Source organism: Desmodus rotundus, chromosome 5, assembly GCF_022682495.2.
Source record: "Desmodus rotundus isolate HL8 chromosome 5, HLdesRot8A.1, whole genome shotgun sequence".
Classification (NCBI taxonomy): Eukaryota; Metazoa; Chordata; class Mammalia; order Chiroptera; family Phyllostomidae; genus Desmodus; species Desmodus rotundus.
In genome coordinates this window covers 12,924,706-12,942,050 of record NC_071391.1, presented here as the reverse complement: position 1 = coordinate 12,942,050, position 17,345 = coordinate 12,924,706, and the positions used below count along the sequence as shown (strand labels likewise).

The window sequence follows — 17,345 nt, the reverse complement described above, 5'->3', positions numbered from 1 at the left end:
ATGGATTCTACGAGGACACTGTGTGGCCCGCTGGCACTCTGGGGCTTCACTCCTGCCCCGACCACGCGGAAATGTACCCCACTGCAGACATGTGGGGCCTCCTACCTCACACTGACGTGGCAGCCCACGTGAGCTCCATCCAGCCCACGCCTCGCCAGCCACGAGCTTCGGTTTCCCAGTCTATAAAGAGGAATGATATCAGACCCCATTTCTCCAGGTTGACATGTAATAAATGGCCAGAAAATCCAGCATCGTTGCCATTATTATCGTCACCACCCTTGGGCTTGTAACCTAAGGATGATCAGTTTGAGCCTCATTGAGGTTTGTTTTGTAAAAACCTATTTGTCAGGTCTGGAGGGCTTTTTGGTGAATTATCCCCCTAAAAACAACCTAGGACGTGTTCTTTCCACCAGCTCCAACTCCTGGTCTGTCCCTGTGTCCTCAGGCCCCCAGCGTCTAAGCATTGGGAGGGTCCTCAGTAAATGCCCCATAGACAATAGCAGAAAGGACAGATCACCCGGGGGGGGGGGGGCGCGGACACGGTGCACAAACTCTTTTAAATGACACTCTGTGCCCAAGAGCTGTCACCAGAATAACTTTAATGAAGGGGTCCTAGAGGAAGCTAACAGGAGAGGTGTGAGAAGGGAGAGGTGCTTGAAATGAGGCTTCAATTTACACAGGTGGGGGAGCTTTGAACTCCCAAGGAAGCACCTGGTTGTACTAAGCAAGGCTGACCCCTTCTAGGTGTCAAACACCCAGGCGCCTTTTAGCCCTAGGGTTGGAGTCCAGGTGGGAGGTGGAGCAGGGGCAAGGGGCAGGGGGCTCGGAGGAGGAGGACGTGGCTGGCGAGGGGACACCCGGCCGCCACAGTCCTGCCCTGGCCCCTGGGAGCTTCCCTCCCTGTGTCCGGGCCAGGTGAGGGTTAATGCTATGGCCAGCAGGGAGGCCTGGCGGCCGGCAGGTCACTGGCTCACTGGACTCAGTGGGGCGGGTGGCGCCGCTCGGCCAGGCTCCCGCGGCCCAGCACCTCCCCGCTGAACTGGTAGGTGAGCTTCTTCTTGACCTTCTTGACCTCGCCCGTCTTGCCGTAGTTGCGCAGCGCGCGGGCCATCTTCTGGTAGGTCATCTTCTTTCGGTTGCCCTTCTGGATGCCCCAGCGGTGTGCCAGCGCCTCCTTGTGCTTGGACGAGAACTGGAAGGTGCCCTTGTCCTTGTCCACCCACCAGATGCTGTCCTTCATGTCGCCGCTGCGGAGCAGGTCGAGCAGGAACTGGTACAGGCGGATCTTCTTCTTGCTGCCTATGGGCGGGAGGAGGTCAGCGCCCCGCCGGCCCCTGCCCACCACCCCGGATAAGGGGGCTGTCGCCAGGGAAGGACGGCATTGGGGGACATCCACAGGGGACCCAAGTCCCCACTCTATGCCTGGCACACACCCACTCACACACAGCACAGAGGGGTGCAGACAGCACACACTCGCCCACACTCAGCCACCGAGGGGCCCGGGCACACTCACTGCTCCCATGCACATGTACTCCCAGACGCACATATAGGTATGGACAGTCATAGGTGTTCCCACAAAACACACACGAACACACGCGCCAACAAATGTTCACACGCTCATGCATGTCACTGCGGCGTGGCAGCTGCGTCAGCTGGCCTTGGCTGGGGCGGGCAAGGGGCACCGGTACGACCAGAGCCTCGCTGGCGCTGGGGCCCTACCTGTTTCCCCATGCAGGAGGCCCGGCCCTGGCTCCAGGCTTTCGGCCTCCCCGTCAGACACCTCCAGCGGGGGACTCTGCCGCTCACCCTCCTCCTCATCCGTGCTGGGCTGGGCCGGAGACAAGGAGGGGTACGGGAGGCACATGCGGGGAAGGTAGGGGACCTGGAAAGAGCGTTGGGGGTCAGTGAGAGACGCAGCTCAGGGCTGCAGGGCAGGGGTCACAGAGCAAGAGAAGAGGGGGTGCTGAGGGTGGGGAGGTTCGTAGGGCCCAGAAAGATTTGGAAGAAGCTGGGGAAGTTGGAGGTCAGTCCAGTCACAGGCAGGGTCACCACACAGAGTACACGCAGGTCATGGGGACGAGGGGCTGCTGGAGTCCCCCTATGCTGGGCCCCCTGGCTCAGGGCTGGGGCCCCTTTTTCTCACACACAAAGGGAGCGTGTGGACTAGCAGTGGCCCAGCGAGAGAAGTGGGGTGACAAGGGGCCAATGAGCTGGTACCAGCATCAACTAAGAGTGAATGGGTGACAAGAATGTGAAGGGGCGGTGGAGGTCAGTGAGGGTGGTAGAGGTCAATGGAGGTCACTGACCGGGATTGGGGCTGGTGCTGCCGAGGACAATCAGTTAGGGGGGTGAGTGGGGACAGGGAGGGGCCAGTAGCGGTCAGTGCAGGTCAGTGCTCAGTGACTTGGATAGCAGACCCATCGGGGGCCCGTGAATGGATGAGCACTGCAGCCAGTGAGGTTGGGGGGCCCAGGACGAGGCAGTTGGGGTCGGGTGGGTCAGGAGGGGAGGGGGTGGGTTTATCCGGGCTCTGTCCATCGTGGGGTGAGAGGAGATAAGGGTGTGGGGTCATGAGGTCAGTCGGAGGGTCAGTAGGAGCCGTTGGGGCTCCAGCCGCCGTTGGCGCTGTGGGGCAGGAAGCCGGGTTGAGTAAGCGCCTGTGTCAGCTTCCTGTGAAGCCGGGGCCTCACCGCAGGCAGGGGGCTCCAGTGGGCCGGGCTGGCCACACGCACCTGGTGGCCGAGGCCGGCGTGGGCGGGCGCCATGGGGGTGTCCAGCACGTGCATCTGCTCCAGCTCCATGTGGCGGTACAGCTGCTGCAGCTGCGGGGGCTGCACGCTCTGCAGCTCCGTGAAGTGGTTCTCAGCGAAGCTCTCGAACTCGCTGTGCACATGGTGTGGGTGGAAGTCCCAGTAATGGTCTGCGGGGCACAGCCCAGCGGGGGGCCCGGCAGGAAAAGGTTAGCATAATTTAAAGACTTAAGAATGCCAGGCCGTATGGGGCGTCCACCACCGGCCAGCCTGGGCTACAAGTGGACGTCAACCATCTAAGCACCCAGCTTGTTAGCCGCCCATCCCCATTTGATGGACGAGGACCCTGAGCCTTGGGGAGGCTGCACACGCTACGTGCGGTGGTCGGAGGCCTCTCCTGCGGCCGAGCCAGGCGCCAGGGTGAAGCAAAGCCTTCACTCTCAGCCGCATTGCTGGTCTGCCTCCCATTTGGCCAAGGACGCAGGCTTTTGAGCCAGAGTCTGAATCCTGGCTCTGCCATTTAATTCCCATGTGACCGCAGGCGCAGACATGGGCCTCTCTTGCCTCAGTTGACTCCCTTGTAAAATGGGGATAATAATTACCAGTGAGATCACATTTGTGAAAGCCCAAGCCCCAGAGTAGGACCTTGAGGAAGGCTGGTTCCCCGCCTCGCTCACCCCCAATTAAGACCTCCCAGTGGTTCCCGAACTGACTGGCTGCCCAGCCATTTGTTCACGGCCTTGTCACATGGCTAAGGTGTGTGACTGCAAAGTCACAGGGCTGACATTCTTCACACACCAGAACTAGCCCAGGCACACCGTGCCGCCCTTTCCAAGCCATGTGCCTGGGCAGCTGTGCCTGAGTTCCAGGGAGGTTACTGGGGCCGAGCTTTCCTGGAAACTCCCCCACGGGTGCTTTCAGCGTCTGCGGTGGGTGGATTCGTGTTTGGGGAACGGCCACGTGCCGCTGGGAGCCCTGCCCTGCGGCTCGGGCAGGCCTTCAACTCAGTTCCTCTGGGCACCTTTTCCAGGAACAAAAACTGCCACATGTCCGAGCACTTCCTGGGTGCAATTCCGGGTCCAGAAGAAGGTGTGGTGACAAAGTGACCAGAGGGGTGTTCTCATGTGACCCAAAGGCAGAGTGTACAGGATGCCCAGCCAGGGCGGCGTCTCCGGGACAAGCACAGGGCCCTGCAGGGGACCACCAGCCCCTGTGCGCTTGTGTGTGTGATAGGTGCGTGTTGGTCTGTCTGTCTGTCTGTCTCCCTCTTTTTTTTCTTTCTGGCACAAGTGTGTGCCCACTCACACATCCCTAAGAAATGACATGCAGTTTTTTGGCTCTGTGGTGACCTTGCCATGTGACCCTGAGCCTCTCCTTTCAGAAGTCAGAGACCCAGCTGGGTGTGACCGACGTCCCCTCCACATGTGACACCATCTGACCCCTCAGTCCAGACTCCTGCCTCCGTGTGGCCGCAGAGCACAGAGGAGAGAGCGACACGTCCTGTGGGAATGAGGCAGAGCTGGGCTCCGATTCTTCCTCCGCCACGTACCGCGGTGTGGCCTGGGCAGGTCCTTGTCCCCTCCTCTGTAAGTTGGGGCTACTATGACACCCGTCTCCTAGGCTTGTTGTGAGGATTAGGTGAGCCTGCCAAGTGCTCAGACTAGAATCTACCTTAAACTAAGACTCTATCAACATTTATTGTTGTTATTATTGCTACGGTTACTATTTTGTTCTAACGAGCCTGCATGAGCCTGTGAGCAAAGGGCAGATGCTCTAATACATAGCTGTTTCCTCTTCCTCCCCCTGCTCCCACCACCTCAGTCAATGGCCCAGAGGAATAGTTTCAGGGCCCCCAGCTGCCACTTTGCCCCGGAGGCTGGAGTCCGGGGCCCCAGCTCTGAACCAGGGTGGCTGTGTTTATTCAGCTCCGTATTCCCACAGTGAACATTTCCTGAATGAATGGGTGAGGGAATCCTATTCCCTTAAGAACTCTCTCTGCCTCTCCTCCACCAAATTACCTACACCTGAAGGGAAAACAAAGCAACACGTAATCTGTGCATCTGTCTCGCCATGAGTTAGCAAGAGCCAGAGACCCCCCACTTGCTGTGGGGGCCTGCTCTGTCCTTCACAGAAAGGCCCTTGGGGGGCTCTGGGATCTGGTGAGCCGACCCAGGTTCCCCTTCATAAATCCACCCTCTCTCCCCACTCCTGGCCCTTCCCATTTCTGCCTCCCGCTGCCAAGCTGAAGCACCCAGATCTTTACAGACTGAATGCCCCATCGATCCTGTCTGCCCAGCCCCACCCTCACACCCACCCCACTTTGGGGTTGGGGGGCCCTGATTGCCCTTTCCCTCCTGTTCCCCACCTCTGTTCTTGCTCCACCTGAGACCATGGGCTCACACTGGTGGCCCCAGCCTGAGGCTAGCATTTCCCAAAGGGGTCACAGAAGTCCTTCCTCAGAGTGACTTGGGGAACTGGAGAAGCCTGCAGGTTTGGGGCATACGGGAGACCCACTGAGTCAGAAGTGCTGATAAGGACTCCGAAGCTGGAATTTAACAGGGCCCTGACGGTGCTCCTTTGCTCACTGAAGTTCTGGAGCCCTGCCTCCCGGGTCCCCTGAACGCTGCCACAGAGTCTCCTGAGCTATAATTAAGGTTTCAAAAGGCCCACGGAAACCTCACCTTGCCTTCACCCTTGATTTGGGTGCTCAGGCAATTATGTAACACAGGCCACCGGGTAGGCAGAGATGGCCCAGCACAGGGCCTCTGGAGGAGCCCGATAGGTGGAAGGGGTCCCTCCTAGTGCAAAAGTTAGCACTGCTGGGCTCTTCGGACCTCGTTCCCAGAGGGCCGTTCGTGAGTGCATGGCCTTATCCCGGAGCCCCGTCAGCGGGCCCCCAGTCCGTCCTGCAGCACATGCCCCCTCAGCGTGCTTCTCTGCTCCTCCAGAGAATTCGCGTCCCCTGGGTATCTAGAGGTAGCTCTGGGTCACCCTCTCTATAGCCTGTTAGGCACCCAATACGTCGTAAGCATCAACCAATATTCAATTAATGATCAGTACAAGTTAACATTTAGTTTAGTGCGTTTTTAGCATACCAGGCACTGTGCTAAGTACTTCATCCACATTATCCCACTGAATCCTCACCTTAGCTCTGACCAAGTGTGGGGGTGGTGGCCCTAACTGCACTTTCCCTCCTGTTCCCCACCTCTGTTCTAGCTCCACCTGAGACCCAGGGGCACACTCTGGTGGTCCCAGGCTGAGGCCAGCACTTCCCAAAGAGGGTCACAGTAGACCTTCATTCCAGTCCCTCGGGGAGCTGGAGAAGCCTGCAGGTTTGGGGCCCACCAGGTGGCCACTGTGGTTTTATCTTCCTTCTGCACATGAGGAAACTCTGACTCAAAGAGATCAAGTCCCTCACCCACAGCAGTCACTGGGAGAGTCAGGGCCCAAACCCACCCGAGTACGGCTCTGGCCCTGAGCCCTTACCACTCTGTCACAGCCCCCGGGGGGCAAGGCTGTTGATGAAAGCTTTGAGTAAGACCCGCGGCGACACATTTCACTGAGTGCTCTTACCCGTCTGCCTGTCTACCATCACCCACCCTCATCCATCATCCATCATCCACTCTTCCATCCTCCATCCATCCTCCATCCATCCTCCATCCATCCTCCATCCATCCTCCATCCAAACATCCAAACGTCCATCCATCATCCAGCCAGCCAGCCATAACCCATTCATCTAAACCTCTCATCTTGTCCCTCTAAACCAGCTCCCTGGGACCAAAGTCCTATCCACACACCCTATTCTTAATCAGTGTTTTGATGTCACTAATACCTGTATGTCACCAGGACAAAAATAAAATGACATTCAAAACAACCCCCCCCAACACATAATTCAGGCCTTAAGTATCATTCAGTTGGCCTTTATCTCCTCCGACCAGAAACCCCAGCCTGAGGCCAGGGCTGTCCCAGGGGAGCAGAAGTGAGAACAAGGCAGCGAAGGAAGAGGAGAAATTAAGAAAGCAAGAGCTGAGAAGGAAGCTCAGAAAGTCACAGGCCATTGGACCAGGGCTCGTGAAGGCCAGCCTCCTGCAAGTTGTTCAGAGACAGAAACTGAGACCCAGGGCAGAAAGCTCCAGGTCTCACAGAATTGCTACCGTCTCCCTGGGATCCTAGTTATCAGGGTGTTAGTTCCTTCCCTTGTTGCAGAGACAAATCTGGCAGGACTTGAGTTGTATTCATTCCACAGGACCTAGCAATGTGCCTGCAATATAAAAGAGGCTTGTATATATTTATTGGATGCATGAGTCAGGGGCAGATGGATGGAGGCTTTGGTGGACGGAAGGAAGGACAACTGGAAAGGTAAATTAGCGGGTGATTAGATCGATGTGTTAGTAGGCTGGTCGATGGCTGGCCGTATGAAAGAGCGAAAGAGTATATGGAAAGACGGTGGGTGGGGAGAAGGAGTCGAACTTTGGAACTCCATTTCCTTTGCCAATCCTGTGGCGGAAAGCAAACCCTATCAAACCCAGTAGGGTCGCTATTATCCAAAACCAGCAAATGACAAGGGTCGGAGGGGATGTGGAGAAACGGGGACCCTTGTGCGCTGTTGGAGGGAATGCACCAACGCTGCAGCCACAATGGAAAACTGTGGTGGTTCTTCAAAAAATTAAAGGTACAGCTGCCCCACGATCCAGAAGCACACCCAGAAGCCCCGGGAAGCAGGGACTGGAAGAGACACCTGCACACCCATGTTCACGGCGGCATTATTCACAGTAGCGGAAAGCACCCCAGTGTCCGCTGGCGGAGGGACAAGCAGAGGTGGTCTCTGCATGCGGTGGAGTGTCGTTCAGCCCTAGTGGGAAAGAAATTCTGACACGTGCTGCCGCACAGGTGAGCCTTGAGGACATGATGCTGACTGAAATAAGCCAGACCCACAAGGACAAATACTGGGCGACCCCACTCACACGCAGTCCCCAGCGTAGAGAAACAGAAAGTAGAATGGCAGCTGCCGGGGGCTGCGGGGAGGGGCGTGGGGAGTCAGGGTGTGATGGGGACAGAGTTTCAGTCTTACAAGGTGAGAGCGCTCGATGCGGGTGACGGTAACGGCTGCACACCCGTGCGAGTGTGCGTGCTGCCACCGAGCTGTACGCTTAGACACAGTTAGGAGGTGAGCTTTCTGTTCCGTGTATCTCATCACAGTTAAGCAGAGTCTAGGACCCCCGCCTTCGAAACCTGTCCTGAATCTATCCACTCCTTCCTGTCTCTGCTGCCCCCACCTCTGTCCAAACAGAACGTGAGCCAACAATGGGGTGCGTGAAAAACCAGATCAGGAAAGGCGGCAGGCTTCCCAAGAAAACCTCTAGTAACCAGAAGACAGCAGAGAAGTGCTTTCAAATGTCTAAGGGAAAACATGATTTTTAGCCCAGATTTCCATGCGCAGCTGAGCTACTGTTAATTAAGGGAGAGCGTAGATTAAAGACACGAGGTAGAACAAACAGCCGCAAAACCTTACCCCCGCCCTTTCTTAGAACTCTGTGCTGATAAGGATGACGAGTCCTCCTAGTATAACATTCGCTGCTCGGAGCACTTTGCACACAGTAGCCCCATCCTCACAGCGACCCTGAGTAGTGTGAGAGAGGGCGGAGGCCTGAGAGGGGAAGTATCCTGCCCACGGCCACCCCGGGTAGCAGTGGGAGGTGGGGTGCGGCCCCCCGCAGCCTGGTTCCAGAATGAGGGCTCTTCGACCCTCGCTTCGCTGTCCCCCAGAAATGCAGGGACCAGAGCCTACAGGTAAAGTGAGCCGCGTGGCTCGGCTGTCACAGTCGCATGGCCCTGATGGCGGAAAATTCAGATGCTGATTTAACAGAAGTTACTGTACAGAGAAAGACAAATACTGTGTGATCTCACTTACATGTGGCGTCATAAAAACAAACAAACTTCACGGACACAGAGACCAGATTTGTGGTTACTGGAGGCAGGGATGGGGTGGAGGGTGGGGGAGTTGGCTGAAGGTGGTCCAAGGCCTAACCTTCCAGTCACAAAGTCAGTCAGACCCGGGGATGGAAGGAACAGCATGGTGGCCATTATCTGCGCTGCTGCATGGCAAGCTTGTAAGTTGCTAAGAGAGGAATAGATCCTAAAAGTTCTCATCACAAGAACAAAGTTTTTGTTACTGTACAAGGTGGTGGTTATGAACAAAACTTGTGGTAATCATTTCACTGTGTGTGTGGGGGGGGGGTCGTTACATTGTACCCCTTCAATTTATATGGTATTATATGTTAATTAAGAAAACCGGAAAAAAAGAAATGCTACTACGTAATTATCTTTATATATGTGTGGAGAAGTGTGTGTGCGCGCGCGTGTGTGTGTGTGTGTTATGAATAGCTAGAAAGCCAAATTCTCATCGTTCATAGAACAACTGAATAGATACTGTCCCCAATTTAAAAGGTTTGGTCCTGGCTGGTGTGGCTCAATGGACTGAGCACCGCCCTGCAAACCAAACAGTTGCAGGTTCAATTCCCGGTCAGGGCACAGGCCAGGACTATGGCCCAGGACCCCAGTAGGGGGCGCAGGAGAGGCAACCACACATTGATGTTTCTCACCCTCTTTCTCCTTCCCTTCCCCTCTCTAAAATAAATAAATAAAATCTTAAAAAAAATGTTTTTAAGGTGTGCAGGGGCAGGGTGGGGCAGCCACTGATATGCCGCAAGAATTTTTAAAACCTGCGATACCTGACTATTTAGTCGGCGGCACTGACCTTTTTTCCCTTAGACTGTCAAATAAAAAATGACAACCACCAATGCAATAATAGCTGACTGGTGTGAATGAATCAAAATTTTTCCTTTTTTTTTTGGTCAGATCGGCAAAACAACAAAACAGAGTTTTTTGGTGTGCCACAGAATTTTAGTAATTAGTTATATGTGCCATGGGAGGAAGAAAGTTGAAAATTGATGCTCTAAGTATTTATCCCAAACGTGTATGCGTGCACTTACTTACACAGCGCTGTAATGGACCGGAAAAACTTTTTTTAATCCATCTCTGATATACGATGTATGTCATGGAGAAACGCCTACAAGTTTAAGTAAGAAATAGCGAGTAGCAGAGCAGCGTGATAGCACAATTCCGTTTTTGAGTGGACAGACTATGCGTGCGTGTGTGCGAATATTTTCACGCACGCAGGATTTTGCACACAGAACCAAACGTCGGCGTGCAGAGACTGCGGGGCCACCAGTGAGGAGGCAGGTTGGGGCGAGGCAAATAGTTTACTTGATATACTGTTGTATTTTTAAAAGTTTTGCAGTAAGTACGTGTTACTTTAATCATGAAAAATTAAAGACAAAATTTATTTAACTTTTTACCAAACACACACCAGAAGGTTATTCAGTTCTCATCATTTTCCCACTCAAACTCCAATGGCTCCTACTGTTTGCGGGCTAAAATCCACACTCCCGGCCTGGCCTTCAGGCCTTGCGTGGTCTGTCCTTGTCACCACGCCCACCCCATGCTCACAGCCGCACCCTGCCCCCACCCGCCTTTGTGTTCACGTTCCTTCTCTTCACTCCCGTGCCCACCCGACTGCCACCCCTTGGACGCCCTTGCTGAGCACCCGCACTAGAGTAGCCCCCCCATAGACACCGCACGTTACACCCCTCCGCTTTTCTTAGGCCTTGTGGTTACGCGTCTGCCCATCCGCTTGTTTGCGGGGCTCTCCCTCACTGGACAAGCAGTGGCCCTGTCTGACTTGCTCACCGCGGGGCCACCGGTGCCGAGAACAGGGTCCGGGGCCTGGCAGGTAACAGAGGCCGTTTGGCGGGCGTGTGGACAGGCGGGTTGGACAGTGAGTGTTGGATGGGTGGCTGGCGGGCGGGCTCGCTGGCTGACCTGCCCCGGAGCCCTCTGAGCGTCTCCCTCACCGCAGCGGCTCGACTCCCCTGCCTGGGGGACGCAGCAAAGCTACCACACCGTGTCCTGAACTTTTGCTGGGCCTGGGACCCAGAACATGAGCTCATCCACATCTGGCATCTCCTCATTTAAGTGTCCCAACTCTACGCAGTATTTTCCCGCTGTCAGTTTTATAGGCGAGGAGCCAGTCTCAGGGAGATCATCAGTCTCCAAGGTTACACACTGATGAGTGATGGAACCCGACAAGACTCAGGTCCCGCCCCAGCACTCAGCCTCACTGCCTAAAAGGCCAAGGAACCTGCGGGAACTGGGGGAAGGAGGTGGGGTGTCTCTACTCTTGAGTCTTCAGACGTCACCTTCCAACAGGTATTATTAGGAAGGGCCAGATCAGATGCCTGGAGAAGTGGGGGCTCAGACACTGAAGGAGGCTCTGAAGATACTGAGGCTTCGAGACCCAAAGCGGCGCTCAGGCATCTAATCAGGAGCCATTCCTAGAGCCCCACCCAGATGTAAGGGATAGAGAACACAGGCTTCCTCTCCAAAGTACTCCCTCCGTCAGCTAGCCCCAGGCCCAGCTCCTTTCTAAATATACGAACAGCACCCCCATATTACAGGAGGGAAACCTTAGGCTTCAGTGGACCCAAAAGAAATGCACCCAAACCCAGTAAAACCGAGAGGGGTCAGGCCGCTTGCGAACCGATCCCTAACGCTGGAAGCAATCCCAGGCGGCCCTGAGCTTGCCTGGGCCCGAGCAGTCCTGCTGGCTGGCGCCACCAGGGGGCGCCGGTCCTCAAACCCGGAGGGGCCGCGCAGGTCCTGACTGCTAGGTGTGGGCGCTGCGCTCTGACTCCTGCAGAGGGAGACTCTCTCTGCACTGTCTGGCTTTCCCACAGAGAAGATACATTTCTTGTACAATGGTAAGTTTAAAAGGATGAAAAAGAGGATATTTTTAAGCCTTTCAGCCCTGAGGTTTCTTCTGAAAGAGGCCTGTGTATTCTCTGATGTGGCCTCAAGGTACCTCCACCACTTCCTCCCAAGACGCGGCTTCCAGGTACGGTCTTTATATGGGCTGCCAGGTGTGAGCTCCAGGTGGAGCTAGTCACGGGTTTGGCATCCAGTAGGAGAGCCCTAAGGGAGGACTCGCCGATGCATGTGGCCCCTCAGGGGGTGGTCGGCAGGTTGAGGCTGCCATAGGAGTGCCTGCAAAATGGAGCTACAGGTAGGACTGGCCCCCAGGTGCGGCCTTCGAGTGTGAAACCTTGCTCAGCTGTGGCACCCAGTGTGCCTCTCCCTCTGGGGCTGCAGACTTCCCCGGGTCTGGGCTGCCCAGGTCTCAGAGCCCCAGTGAGGACCCATTAACTAGAGTACATCACCTTTGGCTCATGGTGTCTGCATCAATTGCCAAGACACACTCACAGCCCACCACCCAGGCTCCCAGCACCTAATGCCTCGCTCTCCCCAGAATCTGCTCCAGGATCCAGACTGGGCCTTGGGGTGGCCAGTTACACCCAGATGGGAGGGCCTCTAGCCCAAGCCCCATTCTTGCCCCAGCCCCCAGCAAATGGGGGCTTCGGCCCCTGCTGAATAAGGGACCCTCAGAGCCATTCTTCTAGCCCAGCAATTGTCAAATCGGGGTTATCCTGTCCCCCAGGGAACATTCGGCAATGTGTGGAGACATTTTTGGTTGTCGTGACTGGCGGGCCTACTGGCATCTGCTGGGTAGAAGCGTGGGACACCATTAAATGTCCCACATGTACAGGACAAGCCTCACACCATAGAGTTAGCTGGCCCCAAGTTTCCGTGGAGGTTAAGAAACTGCTAGCTCCACACAGCAGGGAGTGGGCCTGCACCCACAGTCCGGGGTGAGGGGGTGACGAGAACAGAGAGGAGGAAGGAGAAATTGGAGAGGAAAAGCACTGGACCTGGAGCAGACAGACCTGGGTCCCCCCCGACCGGCTGTGCGACCCTGTCTGAATCACTTAGCTCCCAAAACCTGTTTCCTCATCGGTAAAAAGACCACAAAGACTGGACCAGAGAATAAACGTGGAAGAAGCTGACCTCGTGCCCCAGCACACCAAAGGTGCTTGATAAATGGAAGCTGTGGTGGGGGTGGGGGGAGGTGCGGGGTTTAGGGCAGGGAATTCACATCCCCTGGGAACTAGCTTGAGCAGTTCTCAGCATTCCAAAGAAGCCCTGGGAACCATGTCTTCTTTTTCCTCCCTCCAGACCCCGGGAGTCACTCAGGTGCCAGGCCAGGCTGGGGCTGTGGGGCGGGGCGGGCCCTGCACTCACCACTGTGGCTTTCTCCATCACTGCTGAGATAGGGGTAGTATTCGTGTGTCTGGCGCTGGTACAGGTCTGTGTCATAGGGAACCAGGTCTTCTGATGGCTGCTGAGAGAGGAGGGTGTCAGGACTCAAACTGGGGCAGGAGAACCCGGGCCAGGTTTGCAAAACCCCCCATATGTTGGGTCCACACTGCCCTCCCAGACTGAGCCGCTGTGCCGGGCCTGTCTCTGCGTGGGCCTGGGAGAGGCCACAGGGAGTGGGAGCAGGGGCCCAGGAGAGCAAGAGCCATGGCTCCTGCAGAAAGGGACCCTGGAGTTCAGAGGTCCAAAGAAGACCGGGGCTGAGGGGAGAGCACAGCCTCCCTTCACCCCTGCCCCTGCCTCTTCACACTCGCTGCACACTCACACCTGCGTGCCTGAGCCCCAGCCTTAGACTCGCCCTCTCACGTTCACGCTGGTGCCCCTACAGCCCCCAGATGTATGCGCTCCCCATGACACGCTCACACCCACACCCACAAGGCAGCTCACGCCCAGAGTTCTCCTCACACTCGCCCTCACACTCACACATATACACATATACACACATGCCAGAGGTCCACACAGAGTCACTCAGATTCATACACGTAGCCACACACTTGCCTTCAAGCACACCAAACTCACCTCTGTACCTATACCCTTCCACAGTCACTCCCATTCCACTTGCACACTTGTCCTCCCAGCACACACACTTGTCCTCCTGCCCAGTCCACACGGCCCCCACCCAGCCCTTGCTCTCTCTCCCAACCTGCGCCCAGGCCCCAGGCCTGCCCAGGGCCACTTTGGCACACTGATGGAGTTTATGGTGTTCACCCAGGCGGGCTCTGGGGGCCATGGGTGGCCAGAGCCCAGATCCCCTCACTGCCCCTCATCCATCCTCCTTCCGACTCCCACACTAGGATCCTGCTCTCCCCTCCTCCCCTCCCCCCTCTCCTCCCTGTTGCCCTCCCCCTCTTCCCTGGCCTCCTCCCCATGCTCACTCACTGGCACAGGCACAGGGACATGCACACCCAGTCTTCCCAGCAGTCATCAGGCCTCTCCCCACCCTGAAGCGTGTGCCCAGGAATTGCACAACTGTCCTCTGGGCCTCAGGGCTCGCACTGGGGGCCAGGGCTGCCTTGGGGCCCACCCTCCCAGGAGTACTCAGGGTAGCCCCTGGGCTGGGGAGAGGGGCTAAAGGGTGTGGTATAGGAGCCCAAGATGTGCCTCTGGCCCCTCTCTATCTGGAGCTTAGGGATTGAGAAGCACGGGTCAGAGAGAGGATGGCCAAGCCCCTGGGCCTATGGCTTTCTTGAGGCAGAGTTGGCTCTTTCTGGGACCACCTCCATCACCCCCAGCTTGCCCCGCACCTTCTTGGTCCCAGGTGGGGGAAAGGTGGGACAGGGCCAGGTCAAGGGGGTGGGTGGAGCACGGGCAGCTGGCTGGTGCTGTGTCAAGCGGAGCGAGGAGGCCGGGAGCCCAGCACTGGGGTTTCAGGCAGGGCAGCCCAGCAGCAGGATGTTGGCCTGAGGTGCCTCCCAGGGGCTCTGAGGCCCAGCTGGGGTGGGCAGCTGGGCTGGGCGGGGGAGGGGAGCTGCCTCTAGGCTGGGAAGGCTGAGTCAGGTGGGCAGGCGCTGCCAAGTCCCTTCCCAACACCCCCCCCCCAACCAGGGCTCCCCACCATTGCTGAGTGGAGACAGAGCGAGGAAAAGGAAAGGTCCCTTTAGAGGAGCCCAAGTCTGACATCTGCCTATGGCTGCAACTGCCACCCAGAGCAGGGGCAGTGGGCGTCTGCCCCTGCCTGTTGTCCCAGCCTTCCCGGGTCCCTGGTCCTTCTTCTTCACCTCCAACCTCACCCCTGCCCTAATTCCTGTCCCGCATTCGATCACACCCTACCCCAGCCCCAATCTCAGCCCCAAGATGTCCCCAGCCCTAGCTCCCACCCTCTTCTCCGGTATCCCCAGCCCTAGTCACTGTTCCACCCCTGGTCCCTGCCCCTGCCTCTGCCCCTGCCTCTGCCCAAGAGGTTGCTCTTGGGGACCTGCAGGCCCAAGGCCCAGACCCTTTGGTCAACAACCATGTCCTCTGTGCCAGGCCCCAGGCCAGGCGCTGGGACCCAGCCTTATAGCAGCTTCAGTCTCCAAGAGCTCTCAGGCCACAGGCGGAGTCCTCCGGCCCGCTGCCTCCTGCTCTCACAGCTGCTCTGTCCTAGGGACCGGCCTCCCCCCATGCCAGTGTCCCCATCTCCTCCTCCAGCACCTCTCTGCCACCGCCCTCACCGTCCTCGGCCTAGTCCCCTGCCCTGGAGCTCAGGCCCTGCCACCCAAGCCCCATCTATAAATAACCGTTCAGGCCCCACCGATCACAGCCCCACCGCGGGCCCGGCCTCAGCCCGCCAGGCCATGCTCTGACGACCCGGTGGCCCCCTCGCTGGCTCTCAGGCCAGGAGCTCCAGGGAGGAAACACCAACTTCCCACTGATAGCGAACCAGGAGGGCAGTCTGCGGGCTGGCAGGCAGGCGGGCGGGCGACCGAGGGCCACAGGCTGGGCTGGCGGAGGAGTCCCAATACTCACAGGGGGGACGAGGGGAAACCCTTCCATTTTGCACGCCTGTAACATCCAGCCGAGCTCCGAGCCAGTCAGGTCCCCTGCCTCGGTGGGGGCCAGTGCGGAGCCCCTTGGGATGGGAAGCCCCGTCGGGGGCTGGACGGACTCCGCGGGCGCAGGGCTCAGGCCTGCCCCCTGCGCTACAGGAGCCCTGCGTGAGCCCCCTCCCTTGACATTGCAGGGCCAGCGCAAGTTCCTGATTTTATCGAAGGGCCTGCCACTGGAAGATAGTCCCCTTGGGGTGACATCACCGCCCCAGCCCGTTTGCATAAATCTCTTGCACTACAGGAAGTCTCTGGCCCTCTAGAGTAGGCTGGGGCAGGTGGTACTCCAGGGGCTGGCCTGGGAGGCTGTGGGGGCCAAGCCCCCTGCCCAGAGGAAGCTGGGACTGTGAGGGGCGGCTGTGGGGGCTGTGGTAGAGAGGAAGAGAAGGAAGGAGGAAGGCTGGATCTATCACAGCGAGGCCTTTGCTAGCCCTGGGCTGTGCTGAAGGTCTAACCCCTAACCCCACAAATGCTTACTTCTCCTGAGATCCCCCTGTGTGGCCCACAGTCACTTCCTTGGGATCAGAGCTCATTGGGGGGCCCTCTTGGGGCCTCTCCTTTCTGGGGTGAGCCTGGCTGGCTGAGAGCTGAGACTGCCAGGCCTGACTCTTCTTAAGCCTGGGGTCCCCAACCCCCAGATTCCACGCAGCCTGGGGCTGGGCTCCGTGGTCCTCAGCACAGTGTGCTTTCCCTTCCCCGACCCCAGTCCCTTCCTGTCGTCGGCTTTCTTTCCACCAAAGGAGGCTCCTGGGCTCTTGCACCACTTCTCCCAGTTTCCTGAGTACCACTGCTTCTTCCAGATCTCTGGGGCTCTAGTCCCAGCCCAGATTTCTCAGTTTCCCTACCCCTTGCCAATGCCAGAGTATCAATCTCGTCTTCCTCGTGTACTAACCTTTCTTGGCTCTCCATTCATTTATCTGTTTTTGAAATAACTTGTTTATCTATTTGTCCATCCATCTCTCCACCCATCCAGTCAGCCATACATTCATTTATCTATCGGTTCGTCCAACTGTCCATTCATTCATTCATTTATCTGCTAGTCCATTCATCCATCCACCCATCTATCTACCTACTTGTCCACTAGCCATCTATATGTTCATGGACAAGCCCATTCATCCCTTATTAATCCATCAGTCTATATTTCCTCTGTTTATCTACTGTATTCCCAGCTATCCATCTGTTCATCCATTAGTCCATTTACCCATCCACTCATCCACCCATCCACTATTCATCCCTCCACCCATCCATCCACCCACCCACCTGCTCATTCGCTCATTCTCCCAACCACTCAAGCTTTTATCTGTGCCTCCTGCCAGTATTAATTGAGTTCCAGGCTCTGGGTTGAGTGCTGGGAAAACAGGAAAGTACTGGACAAGATCGCTGCCTTCAGAGAGCTCCTGATCTAGTCTGCAGGGCCGAGGGATGAATGGAGACCTGTTCTGATCCACTGATCTCTGGTGAGTCCTCTCTGCTGGGGAAGATCTTCCGGAGCATTGTTTTGTCCCCCGTGCAGTCTAACCCTTTGCTTTACACCCCTTCCCACGGAGACGCGCCTACCTCTGTGCTGTTGGTGGGAACCCAGGCCCCCAAGTGTTTTTCACTGGCAGCAAAGGCCTGGGACCCACGGGTCTAGGTTCACCATTAAACCACTTCCCCGTTCACCGATATTTTGCATCCACACTTGGGTCTCTCCAAGGGGTCCAGGTCACAAGTCCCCAAGACACCCTAAGAACCTGACCCA

At 57.0% G+C, this 17,345-nt stretch overlaps 1 protein-coding gene across 2 annotated transcripts; it reads right to left on the bottom strand.

Annotated features, from left to right (window-relative positions):
• Window positions 1-582: 582 nt before the first annotated feature.
• Window positions 583-15,808, bottom strand: SPI1 (Spi-1 proto-oncogene). 2 transcript variants are annotated; one of them, XM_024558968.4, is made up of 5 exons: window positions 15,528-15,808; window positions 12,945-13,044; window positions 2,733-2,920; window positions 1,720-1,882; window positions 583-1,299 (listed from the first exon to the last, which is right to left on the bottom strand). In XM_024558968.4, exons 1-5 carry the CDS (start codon window positions 15,570-15,572, stop codon window positions 980-982), a joined length of 816 nt encoding a protein of 271 aa, XP_024414736.2. In that variant the 5' UTR covers window positions 15,573-15,808; the 3' UTR covers window positions 583-979. The 2 variants fall into 2 exon arrangements, with proteins under 2 accessions (XP_024414736.2, XP_024414737.2); XM_024558969.3 differs by having other exon boundaries at window positions 12,945-13,041; window positions 15,528-15,807.
• Window positions 15,809-17,345: the final 1,537 nt, after the last annotated feature.

Bases quoted from the DNA above. Each gene is read 5' to 3' on its own strand.
- SPI1 (XM_024558968.4), bottom strand. From the start codon at position 15,572: ATGTTACAGGCGTGCAAAATGGAAGGGTTTCCCCTCGTCCCCCCT. The intron at 13,045-15,527 runs GTGAGTATTGGG...CTCCTCTCTCAG, and splicing joins GGTTTCCCCTCGTCCCCCCT to CAGCCATCAGAAGACCTGGT. The intron at 1,300-1,719 runs GTAGGGCCCCAG...TCCCGCCCATAG, and splicing joins CCTCCTGCATGGGGAAACAG to GCAGCAAGAAGAAGATCCGC.